Source organism: Benincasa hispida, chromosome 3 (assembly GCF_027475165.1).
Source record: "Benincasa hispida cultivar pf3 chromosome 3, pf3_genome.v1.1, whole genome shotgun sequence".
In the NCBI taxonomy this organism is placed as follows: Eukaryota; Viridiplantae; Streptophyta; class Magnoliopsida; order Cucurbitales; family Cucurbitaceae; genus Benincasa; species Benincasa hispida.
Genome location: NC_143480.1, coordinates 4,664,591 through 4,685,926, shown reverse-complemented (window position 1 = coordinate 4,685,926; position 21,336 = coordinate 4,664,591). Strand labels below are relative to the sequence as shown.

Sequence of the window (21,336 nt, the reverse complement as noted above, 5' to 3'; positions counted from 1 at the left end):
ATAGGAGTTCATAGCTAGCTCAGGATTAAGATCGAGTTAACCTAGGTTATATGATAAATGAAATAGTCAGTTTTAACAATAAACGATCGTTATAAAGAAAAATGACTATTTTCATGGTCCAGTCTATATGTAAACTCATTACATAGGATACCTCCACTCACATGTCTCAACATGAACGATTTTTGGATCATGTCGTGTAAACCCCAAACTCTAGGTTCCCTAGATAGCATGTTTAGCCAAAGAAATGTTATATTACATATTTATTAAGTAGAAATTCATGTTTATTTATAGGGATTATGAAAGAAGAGAAAGAAAATATATTAAATGAAGAAAATCATTCATTAGTTTGGCTGGAGGCACTAAGAGTGGGGTGACGTGGCACTCTACTCTTTGAACTCGAAAAGCGGTAGAAAGATTAAAAGGGAAGTGAAACTTCAAAAGCATGGTTTCGACAATTGACAAGAGTAAATTTAGTAAAATTAGTGCCATTTGAAAGCTGGAAGAATCTAATTTTCAAGGTTGTCCTGCCGGATAAAGATTGCAAGAGGAGAAGAACAAAAGTGGAGAATTTGTAGAAGAGGCAGAACCTCGGATTAATCAGGGCCCGAGGTGAAAATTGGAAGATCCAGGTCAAACTATAAGGCAATTTTAACTGAAATTTTAAGGTAAGAAATTAACTCAATTCTAAACAAGTTTGTAGAAGAAAAGTTTCTTGAAAAGAGCTCTGGATTTTGAGTTATAAATTTTTGAAGTTATAACAGGGAATCGGTACATAAGCAGACAACTACTTGGGAAGAACAAACAAATAGTTCACCGTGGGAGTTATAGCGAGATATGGGGATAAGGATCTCACTTATAAAGGAAATCTCGCTAATCTCACTCTAGAAGGAAATCTTGCTAGGAATTAAGCCAAGTATCACTGGTAAGGTGAGTATCGCTAGGATGAAAATTTGCCAGGAAAAGCTTGATCTCGCTAGCAAGGATCTCGTCGATCTCACTAGCAAGGATCTCGCTTATGAGGATCTCGCCAATAGAGCTGTCTTTATTGATGAAAGTTCCTTTAGTAAATGAATTTTTTTAAGTATTTTACTAAGAATTCTAAGTAGTTTTATCGGGAATTATGTCCTTTCAGGCCAAGAAGAGCTAGGAGAGGTGTATAAACCGTTAAGAGCTTTGAAGAGTGGTGAGTGACTAAGTGAATTAATGTCTCCAGTACTTATGCATATAAGATCAAGTAAGTTACAGTGACACGAATGATGAATTTATACTTTTTCAAGCAACAAATGGTTGGAGAATAACTTAACACGTGTTCCGGCTTGTATATGGGTAGCACAGGCCAAAGTATGTCATGTAGTCATTACAAAAGTTAAGTTCTTATGTTGAAATATGCTTCCTAGAGGAAGGCTATAAGAAAATGAGTTCTTGTGTAGATGGTAGGCAATGAAACTTAACTTGATGCTATAAAATACCCCGGTACCGAAGGACATTTGAGAAGATACCTGACCAATTTGATACCGAAGGACATTTGAGAAGGTATCTTAGTAGCTCGATACAGAAGGACAAGTTTGAGAAGGTATCTGAGTGGAAGTACCTAAGGTATGACGGTACTTAGTATGGCCACGTGCACGTAGGCAATTCTGAATGAGAGGCCGAAGTATGGATCTCTGAGTCGGTAATAAACGTTGGGAGTTAAAGCATTTAGGCTCGTTCTCAACTAGGAAATAATGATGTTTAATGATATCTAAGAATGGTTTAAAGCTACATTTAGAGACAATTGCTTGAGTTACTCATTAGTATATTTACATGTTTATAGTGATGGAATGCTTGATATTATACGATTCTATAGTCGTTCACTAGGCTTTTAGCTCACAGAATTTTTGTGTTTTCCCTTTTCAGGTAGCGGTCAGTTTTCTCAAGGTTGATCCTACTGCTTCTTGCCACTGAAAGACTCGGCTTATTAGGAGGACTTAGGTTGTTGATCTATTTATGTACACATGTTTGAGAGGGAATAGGGCTCTGTTAGAGATGTTTGGGCCCATCCGCGAATGTTTCTCTCCTTAGACGTTATATCATAGTTGTATGCATGTGTTTATATAATATTTTGTTGAACTTTTAGGGAGGCATACCATATTCATACATTATTAATGTTTAAGAGGTTGGTATATAAATTAGAGGGCTAAGATGGTGGGTGCTGGTAGTAGGGCTAGTAATTACCACGATCATATCCTCTTTTAGATTAAGAGGATAATCTGGAAGGGGGTTTGACAAGTTGGTATTAGAGCATAAGATTTTGGGAATGAGAGGGAAAGTTCATGCATAGGTCTAAGTCCCTAAGTGTGAGTTCTTAACATGTGTACATTGTATTAGGTGAAATGCCGAGGCAACGTGGCAGACTGAGTAAGCAGACAGGTGGCAGGAATACTGACCCTACCAGTAGGGGCTCGGAGGTTAGAGAGAACCCACCGGGTGGGAGAAAGAAGGTGAATGATCCAGTGGGTCAGGAAACGGTGTCTGAGGGAGAGTCTTGTACTCCTCAAACAAGGGTAGATTCTCAGCTAGAAGATGTAGTTTTTGACAGAATAGTGTAGAGATTAGCAGTCAGTGTGGGCTCTGTACGAGCCGACCCAGAGAAGAAATATGGTATTGAGAGGTTTAAAGCCCTCGAGGTTGTGACATTTGAAGGAACAACAGATCCGGCTGAAGCTGAGTTATGACTGGATGTAGTTGAAAAATGTTTCAATGTTATGAGTTGTCCAGAGGATAGGAAAATATGGCTTGCCACCTTTCTACTACAGAAAGGAGCAGAGAAATGATGGAAAGTGATATCCGCCAGACGTACCAGCACAGATGCGATGTTATGGCCTGATTTCAGGAAGGCCTTTGAAGACAAGTATTGCCCTAGGTCGTTCTGGGATGCAAAAAGGGATGAGTTCCTCAAATTAATGTAGGGAATGATGTCAGTGGCAGAATATGAGCAGAAATTTACAGAGTTATCGTAGTATGCTCTGTCGATTATTGCTGAGGAAAGAGATAGATGCAAGAAATTTGAACAAAGTTTGAGGAAGGAAATCATAACTCCGGTGACGTCTACGGCTAATTTTCTGGATTTTAACCAGTTAGTGGAAACAACAACACGAGTCGAGTGGAGTTTGGCAGATGATGAACAGTTGCCAAGAGGCAGTGAGGCAGTAGTAGGTCCTAGAGACAGGGGATCCCGACCTCCAGTTCCAACTTAGACTAGTGGAAGCCAATTCAGGGGAATCGGTTGGCAGGGATCCAAGAAAAGAAAAACGAGACCCTCGGCCAGTGCAGCTAGTCGATCAAAGATGCCACGAGCTGGTGAGTCGATAGCCAGCACAGACAAGAGACCGACGTGCCCTGGTTGTGGCAAAAGGCATTTTGGGGAATGCTATAGTGGCAGAGGTGTATATCTTCAATGTGGACAAATAAGGCGTTTTAAGAGGGAATGTCCCCAGGTGAATAGGGGCGTCTCAACAACACAATAGACAACCTCCCAGATAGTTAACCAACCAAAGAGTGCTGAAAATCGAGTTGAAGGATCAAGTGGTGCCAAGCAGAAGAATGTCGTAGGTCGACCTCAGCAGCAGGGGCGAGTGTACGCCGTGACACACCAGAAGGCAACGGAGTCTCCAGATGTTGTGACCGATAATGTCATACTATGTGGACAGTCTGCTTATGTTTTATTTGACCCTGGTGCCACACATTCATTTATATCTAGCATGTATGCATCTAGTATAGATAGGTTGGTTAAACCTATGCTTGAAGAGTTATTTATCTCTACCCCTATGAGAGATGTGATAATAGTAGATAGATGTTATAATCATTGTGAGGTACTGATCAATTGTCAGAATTTCTATGTTGATTTACTTCCCTTAGAAGTGTTGGAATTTGATGCTATTCTGGGATGGATTTTCTAAGTAAGTGTCATGCTTCAATAGACTGTTACAAGAAGGAGGTAGTGCTCAAAAAATCAAATGGCCATGATGCAATGCTGACAAGAATCAAAAGATTAGCTGCGGGGAATCTGATATCGGCAGTGAAAGCTCGAAAACTATTGAGCAAGGGATGTAAAGCCTATCTGGCTCATGTAGTGGTTGTTCAAGGGAAAGAGCTGAACCCTGAAGATGTCCCAGTGGTAAATGAGTTTCGAGATGTATTTCCTGAAGAACTATCAGGATTACCACCCAACAGAGAGGTAGAATTTACTATTGACTTAATTCCAGGAAAAACTCCTATATCGCAGGCACCATATAGAATGGCGTCGACTGAGTTGAAAGAATTAAAGGTTCAGCTGCAAGAGTTAATTGATAAGGATACATTCGACCAAGTGTATCGCCTTGGGGAGCTCCGATATTGTTTGTGAGGAAGAAAGACGGTACCCTTAGATTGTGTATCGACTATAGGCAGCTGAATAAGGTAACGATTAAGAACAAATATCCGTTACCACACATTGATGATTTGTTTGATTAGCTAAGAGGAGCCATGGTGTTTTCAAAGATAGACCTAAGATCGGGTTATCATCAACTGAAAGTGAGGGAAGCTGACATTCCTAAAACGACATTTAGGACAAGATATGGACATTATGAATTTTTAGTAATGCCATTCGGACTAACAAATGCCCCTGTGGTATTCATGGATCTTATGAACAGGATATTTCATCCTTACTTGGACCAGTTTGTAACAGTATTTATTGATAATATACTGGTGTATTCTGGTAGTAGGGAGGATCATATAACGCACCTGAGGATAGTATTGAAGACGCTGCGAGATAGGTAGTTGTATGTTAAATTCAGTACATGTGATTTTTGGTTAGATTGGGTGGTATTTCTTGGGCATGTTATTTTAGCAGAGGCCATTAGTGTAGATGCCCAGAAGACGGAAGCAATAGTTAATTGGGAATGACCCACGACTGTTTCAGAGATACGCAATTTCATGGGTTTGGCAGGTTATTATCGAAGATTTGTGGAGGTTTCTCTAGGATAGCTCTTCTGATGAACCTGACCAAGAAAGGCATGAGGTTTGAATGGTTGTCGGAGTGTGAGCATAGTTTTTAGGAGCTGAAACAGAGATTAGTATCAGCACCAGTGCTTACCTTGCCCATTCAAGTAAGGAATTTGAGATTTATTGTGATGCATCCCGACAAGGATGGGATGTGTGTTGATGCAGGACAGGAAGGTGATTGCATATGCCTCTCGTCAACTTAAGAAACACGAGAGCATCTATCCTACACATGATATGGAGTTGGCAGCAGTTGTTTTGGCTCTGAAGTTATGGAGACATTACCTATTCGGAAAGCGCTGCAGAATATTTATAGATCACAAAAGCCTAAAATATATCTTGGATAAAAAAGAGTTGAATCTAAGAAAACGAAGATAGATTCAATTGATTAAAGATTATGACTGTTCCATCGAGTACCACCCTAGTAAGGCTAATGTTGTAGCAGATGCACTAAGTAGGAAATCCTTGGGACCCAAGGCCATTATTGGTTCAATAAGAGGAATGCTATTGCAGGAGCTCAGGAATTCCAGAACCGCCTTATCAGTGGAATCGTTAAGAGGAATGATAGTTACTTTTCAGATAAGGCCTACCTTAGTAGGAAACCTTAAGTAAGATCAGTTGGAAGACTCTGATCTTCAGAAGATTGTTGATGATGTAAGTAAGGGCATCAGGGTTGACTTTCAACTGGGAGCAGATAATGTATTAGAAAATGAGGGAAGGATGTGTGTACCTAACAAGCTACAGCTTAAACAAGCCATTCTAGAGGAAACACATAGTTCCGCTTATGTTATGCATCTAGAAAGCACCAAGATGTATAGAACTTTAAAGAAATCTTACTGGTGGCCTGGGATGAAGAGAGACATAGCAGAATATGTGGACCGATGTATAATCTGTCAACAAGAAAAACCTAAGAGACAAAGACCAGCAGGATTACTCAATCCACTCCCAGTGCCTGAGTGGAAGTGGGAGCATGTGACAATGAACTTTCTATTTGGAATGCCTAAGACACCCTCAGGATACGATGGCATTTGGGTAATAGTCGATAGACTAACCAAGACGACCAAGTTTATACCAGTAAAAGTTACTTACACTAGACCGTCTAGCTAAGATTTATATGGATAGGATAATCAGTCAATATGAAGCTCCAATGTCGATAGTGTCAGACCAGAACTCGAGGTTCACTTCAAAATTTTGGCCTAGTTTACAGAAGGCTATGGGCACTAAATTGCATTTCGGTACGACTTTTCATCCACAAACAGATGGACAGTCGGAAAGAACTATACAGACACTGGAAGATATGTTAAGAGCTTTTATATTACAATTCAAAGGAAGTTGGGATGCACACTTACCGTTGTTTGAATTTGCCTACAACAATAGCTACTATTCCAATATTGGAATGGCTCCCTATGAAGCATTGTACGACCGACCTTGCAGAACCCCAATATGCTGGAACGAAGTCAGAGAACGATAATTACTGGATCCAGAACTAGTTCAAAATACAATAGAGAATATAAAACTTATCAGGGATAATCTTAAGGCGGCTCACGATAGATAGAAGAGCTATGCTGATAAGTGAAGAAGAGAACTAAAATTTGAAGTCGGAGATCGGGTATTTCTTCGGTTATCCCCATGGAAAGGAATTCTCCGGTTTGGGAGAAAAGGGAAGTTAATTCCACGATACATCGAACCATATGAAATTGTGGAACGAGTTGGTCTAGCAGCATATAGGTTGCAGTTGCCGATGGAGCTAGCTCGTATTCACGATGTATTTCATGTGTCAATATTAAGAAGATACGTGCCTAACCCTATGTACATACTAGCAGCACAACCAGTACATCTTAAAGAGGATTTATCTTACGAGGAAGAAGCCATCGAGATTTTAGACAGAAGAGACCAGGTACTCAGAAATAAGACCATTCCTTTGGTAAAGGTATTATGCTGTAATCATGGAATCGATGAAGCAACCTGGAAATCTGAAGAGAAAATGGGGAAGAGTTATCCTCAACTTTTCAAATGACATATCAGATAAATTTCGAGGACGAAATTTCTTTTAAGGGGGAGATGATTGTAAACCCCAAACTCTAGGTTCCCTAGATAAGCATGTTTAGCCAAATGAATGTTATATTACATATTTATTAAGTAGAACTTCATGTTTATTTATAGGGATTATGAAGGAAGGGAAGGAAAATATATTAAATGAAGAAACTCATTCATTAGTTTGGCTGGAGGCACTAAGGGTAGGGTGACGTGGCACTCTACTCTTTGAACTCGGGAAGCGATAGAAAGATTAAAAGGGAAGTGAAACTTCAAAAGCATGGTTTCAGCAATTGACAAGAGCAAATTTAGTAAAATCAGTGCCATTTGAAAGCTAGAAGAATCTAATTTTTAAGATTGTCCTACCGGAGAAAGATTGCAAGAGGAGAAGAACAAAACTGGAGAATTTTCAGAAGAGCTAGAACCTCGGATTAATCAGGACTCGAGGTGAAGATTGGAAGCTACAAGCCAAACTATAAGGGATTTTTAGCTGAAATTTTAAGGTAAAAAAGTTAACTCAAATCTAAACAAGTATGTAGAAGGAATTTCTTGAAAAGAGCTCTAAACTTTGAGTTATGAATTTTTGAAATCATAAGAGGGAATCGGTACATAAGCAGACAACTGCTTGGGAAGAACAAACGAATAGTTCACTGTGGGAGTTATAGCGAGATATGGGGATGAAGATCTCACTTATAAAGGAAATCTCGCTGATCTCGCTCTAGAAGGAAATCTCACTAGGAATTGGGTCGAGTATCGCTGGTAAGGTGAGTATCGCTAGGATGAAAATTTGCCAGGAAAAGCTTGATCTCGCTATCGAGGATCTTGCCAATCTCGCCGATCTCACTAGTAAGGATCTCGCCAATCTCGCTAACAATGATCTCGATTATGGGGATCTCACCAGTAGAGCTGTCTTTATTGATGAAAGTTCCTTTATTAAATGAATTGTTTAAGGTATTTTACTAAGAATTCTAAGTAGTTTTACCGGGAATTATGTCCTTTCAGGCCAAGAAGAGCTAGGAGAGGCGTATAAACCATTAAGAGCCCTGAAGAGCGGTGAGTGACTAAGTGAATTAATGTCTCTAGTACTTATGCATATAAGATCAAGTAAGTTACAGTGACACTAACGATGAATTTATACTCCTTCAAGCAACAAATGGTTGGAGAATAACTTAACGCATATGTACCGACTTGTATATGTGTAGCACATGCCAAGGTATGTCATGAAGTCATTACAAAAATTAAGTTCTTATGTTGAAATATGCTTCCTAGAGGAAGGCTATAAGAAAATGAGTTCTTGTGTAGATGGTAGGCAATGGAACTTAACTTGATGCTATAAAATACCCCGATACCGAAGGACATTTGAGAAGGTACCTGACCAATTTGATACCGAAGGACAATTGAGAAGGTATCTTAGTAGTTCGGTACTGAAGGACAGGTTTGAGAAGGTATCTAAGCGGAAGTACCTAAGGTATGACGGTACTTAGTATGGCCATGTGCACGTAGGCAGTTCTGAATGAGAGGCTGAAGTATGGGTCTCTGGGTCGGTAATAAACGTTGGGAGCTAGAGCATTTAGGCTCGTTCTCAACTAGGAAATAATGATGATTGATGATATCTAAGAATGGTTTAAAGCTGCATTTAGAGACAATTGCTTGAGTTACTCATTAGTATATTACATGTTTATAGTGATGGAATGCTTGATGTTATACGGTTCTATAGTCGTTCACTGGGCTTTTAGCTCACAGAATTTCTGTGTTTTCCCTTTTCAGGTAGCGGTCAGTTTCCTCAGGATTGATCCTGTTGCTGCTTGCCATTGAAAGACTCGGCTTATTAAAAGGACTTAGGTTGTTGATCTGTTTATGTACACATGTTTGAAAGGGACTAGGGCTCTGTTAGAGATGTTTGGGCCCATCCGTGAATGTTTCTCCCCTTAAACATTATATCATAGTTGTATACGTGTGTTTATATAATATTTTGTTGAACTTTTAGGGAAGCGTACCATATTCATACATTATTAATGTTTAGCAGGTTGGCATATAAATTAGAGGGCTAAGGTGGTGGGTGCTGGCAGCAGAGCTAGTAACTACCACGGTCATATCCTCTTTTAGATTAAGAGGGTAATCTGGAAGGGGGTTTGACATGTCGTTTCTAGCACCTTACAACTTCTTGTAACAACTACAGAGTGGGCCGCATCCAATAGCATTACCAGGATGAGATATCCAATTTCATCCATGTACTTATTAGATTATTTAGGCTATATACTGTCAACTTGATCTTGTTTATGTCACTACATAAAGTTACAGCATTCAGACTATTGTCAATGATGCGTTTATTGGATTTACATAATAAAATGCAAAATCAACAAGTCATTATTATTGATAAATAGAATGTTTAACATGAGCTGCGAGTTCTAGGACATTCCCAACACATTTAAGTGTTTAAAAAATCGAGATAAACTGGAGTTTCGTATGTGGGAGAGGGATTAGGATTTAAACTTCATATTCTCTATTTGATACTCCCTCACATCTCTTCCACTTCACTCTTTCTTTCTTTTTGGCAATCGATGGCAGTTGAGGGGTTGATGGGGCAAATCAGCTGGCAAGTTGACGGGGTGAATCAACTAACAAGTTGCAGGCGATAGGAGACGGATGACCATGTGAATCGACGGCGGCTAGTGACGAAAGACAAACGACAACGCGGGGTGAATCGACAACGTTGGCGAACGATCCAACGAGGGGCATGGTGGATCTGAGCAACTCAGGGTTTTGGTAGGCCGACACGTGTAGATCTGGGCAGCATAAGTAGATCGGGACAAACTCAAACGACTGACGACGAAAGAGGAATCAACGACATATTTGGCCACAAATCTAATGTCGGTGAAATGACTAAGGGTGGATAGTGAAACCATATAAACCAAATCGATTTTCAAAACCGAATCGACTTATCAACAAAACTAAAAAATGTGATCCAATGTAATTCCAAAACCGAATTAAAACAATTCGATTTCAATTTCGAAAATTACTTTTGAAGCCGAACTGAATCGTTTATATATATTAGGGTTTTAGTTGAACTTTGAAGATCTCTCATCTCAGTCCACCTCCTCTCGATCTCAGACACGATCTCCTTTTCCTCCATCTCTGTCGAATTGTTGATCAATCTCCTCTCCCTTCATCTCTCTCGATCTTCTCTCCCTCCATCTCTTCCGAGCTTCACCTTCTTCGACGCCTAGTGGCTACTGATTACCGCAAGTTTTTTTTTTGTCTCTTCGCTCAGGTTTTTTTCTCCACCTCACTCTCTATCTCCGCAGGTTTTTTTTTTCTCTGTTTTTATTTGTATGTGATTTATAATTTTTCCTTCCCTTTCATTTTATCATCTCAATTACCACACAAAACAACGATCTTTGTTTCTTAACCGGACATCTCTCCGATCTACTATTTAAGTTCATTCCTATCTCCTCCGATCTATTATCCAAGTTCATTCCTATCTCTCTCATTTATTTTCTGAACCAAATTTACTCATTTTGAATTACCATGAATTCGGTTTCAATCTTCTTGTTCCTTCATCTATGAATAAAAAGCAAAGAAAACAAAATAAAAAGAGTTTTAAAATGAGGGGGAAAAAACATGAAACCGCTTGAAACCGAACTGAACTGTATATATGTGGTTCGATTTTGTTCGATTTGAACCAAATGGTGCAATTTGATTTCATATACAAAAGAAATCAATTCAATTTGTTGTGACCCCCAAATCAATCCAAACCGAACCATTTCTACCCCTAAAGACAACGTTCGACAAAGGCATGTGTAAAACTAAAGCAAAAGTTGGGCAGATCTAGTTTATTTCAAATAAACCATATATACCCAAATTTATTTAAAATAATCCACATATATCTGATTTTATTTCAAATAATTCACATATATCCGAATTTATTTCAAATAATCCACATATATCTGAATTTATGTTATTTGTTTTTTAAATTTAAGTTTATAGACACTACTTTCATTTACAAAATTTTTTCTTTTCTATCTACTTTTTATCAATAGTTTAAAAAATTAAGTTATATTTTGAAAACTTAAAAAAATAAAAATAAAAAAATTAATTCTAAAAAAAAAAAAAAGCTTGACACGGAAACAAAGCTTCAAGCAAGAAGTCCAGTAAGAGATGCTGACAACAAGCCAAGCTACTTATGCCAAACAGCTAACTTTGAGACAACTCAAGAAAAACTTCGAGCTAGAACTAATGGATTAGGATCAATATCCGGGGGGATTTCTTTCCCATGCTTGCCAGCAAAACTAAGTTTTGCCTTCCGCACGTGCCACTAAAAGCAGAATGACCTCTTCTCATTGCCTGCCTCTCCTTGAAAAAAGGTCCAAGCGAAGCTCATAGGTAGAAAGCAAAAAGTCTGTCCTATAACTGGACACTTGTCTACATAAAATCCGTTCTATTCTAGATAACAGTTCTTATTATCGACTTTTGCGATCTAGAAAGGCATGCTTAAACGTATTCACATGTTAAAATTTTGTTCTTATTTTTTGGAATTTAGCTAAAAATTCAACCATTGTATTTATAAAAAAAAATGCAAATCTATTATAAAAAATGGAGAGAAAATAAGCTTAATTTTCAAAAACAAAAATTCTGAAACGAAATGGTTTCCAAATAAGGCAAAATATTTTTTATATTAGAAAAATGTGAAAACTACAGTAAAGAAATTAGCGGAAAAAGAAGAGGAAGAAGAAAAAGGATCAGTTTCAAAAACATACCTTAAAATGAAATAGTAATCCAACTACGCCTAATTTATCTTGTTGTAGTCAATCAGGAAAAGCACAATATTAATCCAGAAAAGAAAAGAAAAGAAGGAAATGTTTTTTTTTATAAGAGATTTTTATTCAATAAGAAACCAATACAAAACAGCTTCACAAATCAAGGGAAAAACTGCACGTGCTCAAAAGATTGCACACAACAGCTATCAAAACAAGGCCAGCAAAAGATTTAAACACAAAATGTGAAACAATAAGGGAAATTACATTCAAAATCTGGAAAAGAATTCACCAGACAGAAAATACTTGATTCAAACCTCTCCTGTGCAGCAACCAAATAACAGAACCAACAGATTTGAACAGTACCTGCCTCAGCTTCTACTCTTCCTTCTTGCTCTTTCATATTCCTACAATTCAAATATTATTTGTTGTTATGGTTTGATTCATTGGTTGCTTTTCTTCTCTGTAAACGAACAAGTGTTGTTTTCATAGGAAATAGGAAAGCTTGTAACATGCAAGCACAAACTAAAACGAGGAAGCTCCACAAGTTAAAAGAGATCTAGCAGCTATATTTTAGTATAACAACCTCAAGTAGTCTAGATTCAACCACAAGATGTATAAGTAACCACTTCAAGGAAAAGAGCTTTATCTTAACTAGTATCGTATCACTCCAAATTATTGAAATGGAGCACTACATAAATCAATGGACTCAATTCTGTAATTGCAGCACGAAACAAAGTATATCTGTCCCTTAATCCCACCTTAACACTTGTTCTAAGTGGCCGTCCGGATCTTTGTGACTATTCTTACTGCAGCCATTCTTGAAGAACTTGCGGATAGGAGAAATTAGAAGAATAATCTTGGGATCATGAGTAAATTCAATAGACTAGATATCACTACAAATAAGTCCATATTTGCGAACTAAGCTTGGTTTGCACAAGCTTATCACCTTTTGCAACCACATGTAGTCGGCCATTGAGGTTTTGGTAAAGAATGGATATTGTTGTGCTCTGTAAGCGAGGTTTGTAATGATGTTGAGATTGAAATTAAGAGAGAATTGATAGATTCTATTACAGTTTTAAAGTCTATTTTCGTCATAACTCGTCTTAGATTTGTTAAGATAATTTAGGACAGGGTGTGACGAGTTGTGTATAAGAACATGTATTACTTACATGATTTGTGTGATTATTCTCTAATCATTTGATGTGTTAAAGTACTTTAGTTTTATGTCTGATATCTGCTATTTTCTTTTTGGGTCTATGTTGGATGTTAGATCCCTAAATTCTAACCATTATTTCCTTCTGATTTTCATGCTCTCTAGTGTTTTTCCAGTATTATTTTTGTTTTTGAACTTTAATTTGCGTATGTTGTGGTTTTTATTGTAGTACATTTGAGATTTAATAAAAATCTTGAGTGCCACCATATCAGCTTATGCTTTTCACATGTTCAAGGTTGTGTATGTGTTTGATAATAGATGGTCAAAAGGTTCTAAAAGAATTTAAGAATATAAGAATCAGAACCGTATTGGACTACTGGTAAGCATCCAACACATATTCAATATGAATCACCTTTATCGATATCTCAACAACCTACATATATAGGGTAAAAATGACTCTATTCAGATCCCATAGCAAGGCCAACTTCCAAACCCTAACAAATATAATATACATGAACTCGAGAACAAAGAAGAACAACATTCCACAACCAACTTTTAAGGGAATTTGTTTCAAGAAGCATTTATTATTAAAGCATTAACTACCTCTCCTAGCATACTCCACAGTCAACCCTCGAAGAAGCATTGTTATTATAGTATATGATAAAAATAACGAAACCTCCACCTATCCCCACAATGGTATAATATTGTCTACTATAGGTATAGACCTCATAACTTTACTTTTGGAACCATCTAAAAAGTCTCATACTGATAGAGACGATTATCCAACTTATATATCTATGCTTATTTTCTTCCCTAACCAATATAAGACTTTGTTTACATCTAACTGTGTCTTCCCCATACAATTTGTGCTCAAATTTAGAGCACATTTTATCCTTGACAGGACACAACCAAGCTTGACTGACAACAATGCATCTATAAGGAGTACATATCTCCATTAACTACTCATTCTGAATCCCTATTCTTACCATGCTGGGGCATATTAGGAGAGAATGATGGAGGTTGGTGAAGAAACCAGCTGGGAGAAATTTCTAATGTGGTTCCAACCATACAGAGGACAATTCCCACATGCAAAAGTCATGGATTTGTGCTGTCACATTACCTACTCACCTATAGCTTCTTCCCCACATTTTTTTTATATCCATGAGTATTCAGGCTAATCCCGCTTAACTCTACAATATTTACCTGTAAAAAAATTCGTAGGATATTAAATCTTAGGTAAGTAGATACAAAAGATTAAACTCATGGACTCTTAGCCATTTATCAAAGTCATGCCCTTTATTTACCACTAGGCCAATCCATGATGATTTATAGTTTCCTCCTCTCTTAGAGAGTTGAAATAGCTTTAGAGGCATTTGGCGCCAATTTATTATGGATGGAGTGGACTATTTTAGTCCAACTTAATGTTTGGGTCACCCATTATACTAGTTGAAATTCCTAATTATTATAACTCACATTTAGTTACAATAAAACTATTTGAAAATCCTTATTATCTACAGTGTTTACTATTTTGTAACCATCCTCTCTCCTCATTTGTAACTCACAAACTATTATAACCGATAGACTATAACCACTAACTTTAATAACCAACTCAGCACTCCAAACAGTCCATTTGACATTGGCAGGAGTTTAACTATTAAACACCTCGTTCTTTTTTAGTCATGTTTCAGACAATGGACCATGTTTCATACAACCACACTATATATCTTTTCTATGCAACATATGACACGTCACCAGACAATTTTTAATATTCCTTTTGTGACAAGTAATGAATGTATCTATATTACCAATACATTTTCCCTCTATAAACATATAGTCAGGGGTAGGATGAAATTTTTAATAGGAAAAAGACAAGGAAAATCTAACATCAATGTTATGTAATCGGGTTATGGTTCAAATATATTATGCTTCTTTAATCCTCCGTTCCTTATCAAACAAGAAGACTAATTTTCTCCTGTGTTTGGCATTCTAACCTATTCCATAATTGGAGTACTACAAATATTTCTCTCTCCTATGATTGGGGTTTTCTTTTCCCCCATTATCCTTCATAACTTTTTTCCTTTTTGATGAACATGATCCTTCATAATTAATTAGAACTTCAATCATTGTATATTATGAAACCCATGATTAGTGATCGACACTAGTTGACATGCAAATCTGTTAAGTATATCATCTCTTAACGTAACAAAAATACAAAAAGTATGCTCTGGGTATCCACTCTCTCTAACAGTCAATCTTGAGCTTGCTTAAGTTTCTAGGTACAGTCTCTTACTCCCATTTAAACTTTCTTAGATTAAATTTAGGAAACGGTGCAAATAACCAACGTAGTTCTACAACTTGAATTCTTTAGTCCAGCCAAATGGCCTTTCTTACGATAAGTGTACTTTTTTTTTTAAGTAGAAATAAAACAACTATATCATGGTTGATTGAACTTCCAACCTTTTGATACAGAAGTCATGTCAATACTATTGAGTCAATCTCACTTTGACTATGATGCATACTTGAACCTACTCAAGCACTCAAGAAAGGTTCATTAAAGGAATAAGAAAATAATTATTCAATCACATTATTAAGTCATTTTGTGTTAATTTCTTTCAAAAAATAGAGAAATGTTCCGAAATTATTTTGAATCCAAGGGATATGTATATATATATTAAAGAAAATTCAAGGGATATATCTGTAAAAACTGAAACTTTTTTTTTTTTTCAGTTCAAATAAGCAGAGGATAATAATGCACTGACCTCTCCGGTTGGGATTAATTAGAGAACTAAAATGAAATAGTTGAAATATTTGGGCCGTCGTAGTGAAATTATAAAATATTTAGAATCAGTTTTAGGAAGTCAAATAGTGCATTTTAAGAGAAATTGAGATTTCTACTAAATGGTCAATAAAAAAAATTAATGGCAAGGATTTTTAAAAAAATTTTACGTGAAGTTTAAGAACTATAACATAAAAATCAAAATTTCAAAATTCAAAATAAAATAAGCATGACAGCTTAGTATTTAAGCTATATCTAGATAAATAGGTCAAAATCTGTTTATTGTCCAACTGCGCATATTATTTACTCCAAAGTTTGACAATAATAACCAAGCAGCATGGAGTCTTATTTTTAATGAAAAACGGGAAGAAAAATAGGCTTTATGATCTACAATGCCCTAAAAGAAAAACCAAACTAGTTGGTATGTATGTTGCAATAACAACGCTATCAAATTAAAGAACATTTAATTAATTGGAGTTCTAATTTAGACTAATATTCAAACGAGGGAACTTGACATCATTCATTTAGTTTAAAGGAGAAAAAAGAAGATGATTGAACTAGAAAGGAAGTTTGTTGGTGAATGACATAGTTCAATTAATCAAAGATATAGATAATCTCCTAAGGGTTTGAGGTAGGAACTCCCACCTTACCAAAACATTGCAACACTCAAATAAAAAAAGAGCATAAATATTATTGGTAAAACCAAACCATTAAAAGAAGCTGTAACAGGTAAATTTACTCTACAAAGGTAAATGCATTGAAAATTTGTCAGCTTACATTTAGAAATAGCAAAGAGTGAGAATGAAAAGAAACGCATGCATAGACATACGGAACATTTAACTTCTAATATACTAAACCAGCAACCATACTAACATCAGAACAAATTACATTGTCGTTATGCATAATCATACTATAATGAGTGAAGTTCAACCAGTATAAACTTTAGCTATCAAACTCAAAAGTGGTTCCATCTCCTATTCTACATATTGTAAAAAATATGTATGCAGAATCATGTATACGTAATCTGTCTAATCAAGAAAAGGTGTGGCACAAATCTAATTGACTAAAAATAACCTTATTGTCTTTTTTAATGGGAATGTTTTGAAAAATTGAATAACTTAATGAAGAAAGATCCCATCAACTATGATAATCTGACTTTCAAAAGCAAGGTCACATTATCAATCAACTAATATAGAATAAAATAATTGTTACGAAGGTGACAATTAAATAATACAAAAAAAACGTAAAAAGTATCCACACACAAATATACGTGGTTTACTAATGGTGTGTTAGGTACGTTCACGGAACAAAGGGAGAACAATATTATTAGAAAGAATGTTTTTTTTTAATACACAAAAAATGGTGCCTCTAAGGATTAGAAAGTTTATATAGTACACTACTCTATATCCTAGGGTCATAATCGTAATTAACTATAAATAAATAAATATGTTAAAGCGAGATCCCGTACTTAGTTGTTCATAGTGTCAACAAACAAATTCAAGATATTCCAACCTTAATTAAAAGGAGAAGTTTACAAGTTTTTGTTATTTGCTGTTGCTGGTAGAAAGCAGTCATTTTTATGTCCATGAATGTATGGAGCTTCAAGAGTATTATGCCAGATTGTCGTAATTCTTAAATTCAAATCGGAAGAAGACATAAGTAAAAAGCGTTTATTTCCCTAAGTCAAGACCCAATCTAACCATTAGAGAAGAGGCGCTAAGATTAGCTGAGCCCGAGGCCACCCTTGCCGATTAAAGGCTGTTTAGTTCTCAAGTATATAGCCAAATCAGCTCCTTTTTCGTAGAAGTGCGTTATTTCCACTAACTGAGTTACACTTGGCACGGCGAATAGAAAGCCTAGGGGAAGCAAAAAGAGAAGAGAAGCAACCTAGGTGACAGCCAACCGTACCCACTTCACGGCAATCGAAAAATTATAGGGTTTTTTTTTCGGTTTTTTTCGAAACCATAACCAAATTTAGCTCAATGCCCTACTTGTTTTTTCAAGTCTACGGAGAAAACAAACGGCTGACCCTAGTAACTGGTGAGAATGATCAAAACATTTGAAAACAAAGATGAAAAAGAATAGGAAAAAATAATCATACGAAAAATTAACAGCATTGTTAAGTTTTGAAGCATACCAGGAAGAAGATAGGCTGAGAGGAATATGCTGTACAAAGAGTTCAGTCCTTTCCTTTTCCTTTCTGTTCCGACTGCCGGTTACCAGCTCCATAGCAGAGTTGCAAACGGCCGTCAAATGCAGGCGAAAACTGATAATGGTTATGATTGTCCAGTTGTGGAGCAGCCGAAGTTGCCGCTCCGAAGAGGAAAGGTAAATTAGATCCGTCAACAGGAGAAAACCTCTGGAGATGAGGCAAAAGAGATGAATTGGACTGAAGGGTCCCCCTATAATAACCCGGAAGGTTGGAAGAGATGGTGAAGTTGAGGTTGTAGTCGCTGCTACCAGTCGGTTGAGTTGTGGCCACGGGAACTATATTGCCATCGTGAACAAATGAGAACTGATGAAGCTGCTCTGCATTACTGTCGCCAGCTGAAACGCTACTAAATAATGGAGTGCTTGACATGGTTTGTGGCAACGAAGTTCCCAGATTCATTTGTTCAGAAAAGCCCGAAGAATGGTGAGTTCTGGAAGTGGACGGCTCAAGAATTCCCGAGCTGAAGTAATCCATAGGAACGTTCGACGACTGCCACTGCCTTTCTGCCGCCACGCCTGTGTCCCGATGAGCTGAAACAGATGCAGCACCGCTAGCAAGTAGCTCGGTGAAAGATGAGTTTCGGGTCATGGAAGTGAGATTATGATCGACAATGCGAGAAGATTCTTGTTCTTTTTCCTTTTCCTTTTGTGCTCTCTCCTTAGCCCTTTCGCGAGCTTTGAGGCGGTTTACGCGAACCTCAGATCGCGAGAGAGACAAACCTGAACCCTTGCTGGTTTCAGAGTTACTACTGCATGCAGATTTGGACAAAGAAACATGTAATTGGCTTTGCTTATGCTCGACTGAGTCCAACGGACCGGGTTGATCAGTGACACTAATCTTTTCGCCACTCAGCTGTTTTGGAGTTTCCGTAAAAGAAGCATTCAACGAAGGCAGCTCCTTTATTGCATCTGCGGCCGCTTTGATCAGCCACTCGACAGCCTTGCTTGGTTGCTCAAAACCCAACCGATCTTGAAGATCGTAGAACTGAATCGCCGTCGCTACCGATAACCGAACCCTTCGGTCTCTTAATCCCTTTGAAGTCCACACCTTGCTATGCCTGTCCTTCCCGCCGGAAGCTCGAGAAACCCTAATAATCCGGGAGTGGTGCCACCCACGAAGCCGATTAGTATCATCATCAGCTCCTCCAACACCTCCACCGCCAACTCCCGCGGTAATACCACCAACCCTTTTTGATTCTTTGTCTTCTTCATCCCCTGGGTGAATATGCTCAACCCCTTTTAATCCTATCTCATTGGAGTCGCTACTTCTGCCATTTGCTAACCTTGGAAACTTACGCGGTTGTTCTTGAATATTATCCACCACCTCCATAACACTTTCATTCCTTAATTACGCAAAATAAAGATCCGTAAATGCAGACCCCGTTTGACCTTTGGCAGATGCTTTCTATCCCTAATTTTCTTCCCCTCTACGGTGAGAGAGAAAGAAGGGTGTAGGTTATCTAGAGAGAGAAATAAGAAGCGCAGATGTTGAAGTACAGCAGGTGCGGGGGTTGTATTCTGTACATATTGATGACGATAATTCAGAGCGTACTACTTTAATTTGTGCTGTTTGTGCAGTAATAAAAGTTTTCTTTTACCCTTTGATATATCACAATCTTTAGTCAGCAGAGCAGGCAGCTCTTTCCTTCAAAACTTTCAAAACTTTCAGAAATTGTGTGCTCTCCAAAGGCAAAGACCGCTGGTTATCTCAGACCTTTCAGCCTCGCCTCTTCAAGCCTGCAAACCTCATCTTAAAACCTACAATGACAGAGAAGAAAGAGAAATGACACCCCGCTTCTTTAAAGCGGTTTTTTAAAGAAGATGAGCTTTTACAAATGTGTAAAATATCCATTTTAAAGAGAAACTCCACCTTCGAGCCTTTTCTCACTGTCTAAAATGGCTGAATCTCATCTTCTTTTTTCGTTTTTTCATTGAAAAAACATTATTGAAAGGAAAAAGTAGGGAAATAGAGAAATAACTCACGGATCTGAGCTAACGAGACCTCCTTTGCGCAGTATTTAAAGCTTCACCTCTGGTCCTAAAAATGGCAGACAAATTTACATTAACACGACAACTCGTGAGAAATATTTTTTTAAAAAAGAAAAGAAACTAACAAATTCATGTTTCCAAATTATCCACACAAGCACAAACAAGAAAACTATTAAATTTATCGAGCTGGAAGACAATGTTGGGTCCGGAGAACGCATTACGCATACATCAATTATTCGGTTGACAGGTGTTTATCTCTGAGAGGCAAAGAGCTAAACCTAGAATTTACATAACCTGAATTTTTTTTTTTCTTTTTTGTTTAATTTCCTCAAATCGCTTATAGCTACATTCAAAAACCTTTACAGATCTGCAATTCTTGAACCGAAACTAAGCACTACCAGTAGAAATCTTCATCTTCGTGCTCAAAATTCCAGTTAAACAGAAAAACAAGAGCTAAAAACAAATTCAACTAAGCTATCGAAAAAATCAAACAAAGAATACACAATCGCAGAACCGAAATTGAACCGTACGGAGATCCGAGCCTTAGCCTAGATTAGATTCACATTCATCTACTGAGTTTATCGTTCTCTAAACCACAAATATACCTCGACTACAAGATACAGAAAATCCTGCTAATAGCTCAATCTCAAGCACTGGCATGTAAAATTTTCTCCTCCTCGAACTGCGACTAATACAAATTTTCAAATCACATTAGGACTTCATACTAATAGATAAAAAATTAATATCAATTAACTCCAAGTTTATATGATTCGTTAATCCATTCTTACCCAAACAGATACAAAGACTGCGAAATTTCTTAGAGAATAGAGAATATACGATGCCTTCACTTCAAATCCTTCTGAACGAAAACGATCGATTCAACAGTTCGGGAAGAAGATAGTTGAAGCGGAACGGCGGGAAAATTGAGAGAGAAAAAGAAAGTGAGTTGAGAAATAAGTGAAGAACTGGAGAAGGGAAGAAGGAGAGTGAATAAGTGAAGATATTTTTTCTTTTCCTTTTTTTTCTTTTTTTTTTCTTTTTAATTTTTTGGGTCACCGGGCTTATCGGGAAAGCTCCGACACTCCGCCGTTCCCTGCTTTAAATATGCCTCCCTTTCTTCTGGTTTTCTTTCCCCTAAAAACATTCAATAATATTAACCAAAAATAAAGATAATCTACTTTAGCTTAACATTAAATTAAATTAAATATTCACTTTATCTTTAAAGAAATTAATTGAGCTCAAACTTAACGGTAATTTGCTTAGTCCTCCTCCCTCTATTGATGTATAGTTTTGGCTTAACTTTAAGGGTGTGTTTGGGTGAAGATTCACCTACCTTTATAATAACTAATACTATTTTGTATTCCATAATTATCTACTGTCGATGCTATTTTAAAACC

General features: G+C 37.2%; 1 protein-coding gene across 6 annotated transcripts; it reads right to left on the bottom strand.

The window, feature by feature from the left end:
• Positions 1-11,902: 11,902 nt before the first annotated feature.
• Positions 11,903-21,088, bottom strand: LOC120073234 (transcription factor TCP2-like). 6 transcript variants are annotated; one of them, XM_039025953.2, is made up of 6 exons: positions 20,728-21,059; positions 20,545-20,627; positions 19,934-19,988; positions 19,549-19,708; positions 17,877-19,468; positions 11,903-12,214 (listed from the first exon to the last, which is right to left on the bottom strand). In XM_039025953.2, the coding sequence occupies exon 5, from the start codon at positions 19,278-19,280 to the stop codon at positions 17,919-17,921; it is 1,362 nt and encodes a 453-aa protein (XP_038881881.1). In that variant the 5' UTR covers positions 19,281-19,468; positions 19,549-19,708; positions 19,934-19,988; positions 20,545-20,627; positions 20,728-21,059; the 3' UTR covers positions 11,903-12,214; positions 17,877-17,918. The 6 variants fall into 6 exon arrangements, with proteins under 6 accessions (XP_038881881.1, XP_090168322.1, XP_090168321.1 ...); XM_090312196.1 differs by having other exon boundaries at positions 20,545-20,621; positions 20,728-21,002; XM_090312195.1 differs by having other exon boundaries at positions 17,877-19,708; positions 20,728-21,088.
• Positions 21,089-21,336: the final 248 nt, after the last annotated feature.

Coding starts and splice junctions, on each gene's coding strand:
- LOC120073234 (XM_090312195.1), bottom strand. CDS start 19,280: ATGGAGGTGGTGGATAATATTCAAGAACAACCGCGTAAGTTTCCAAGG.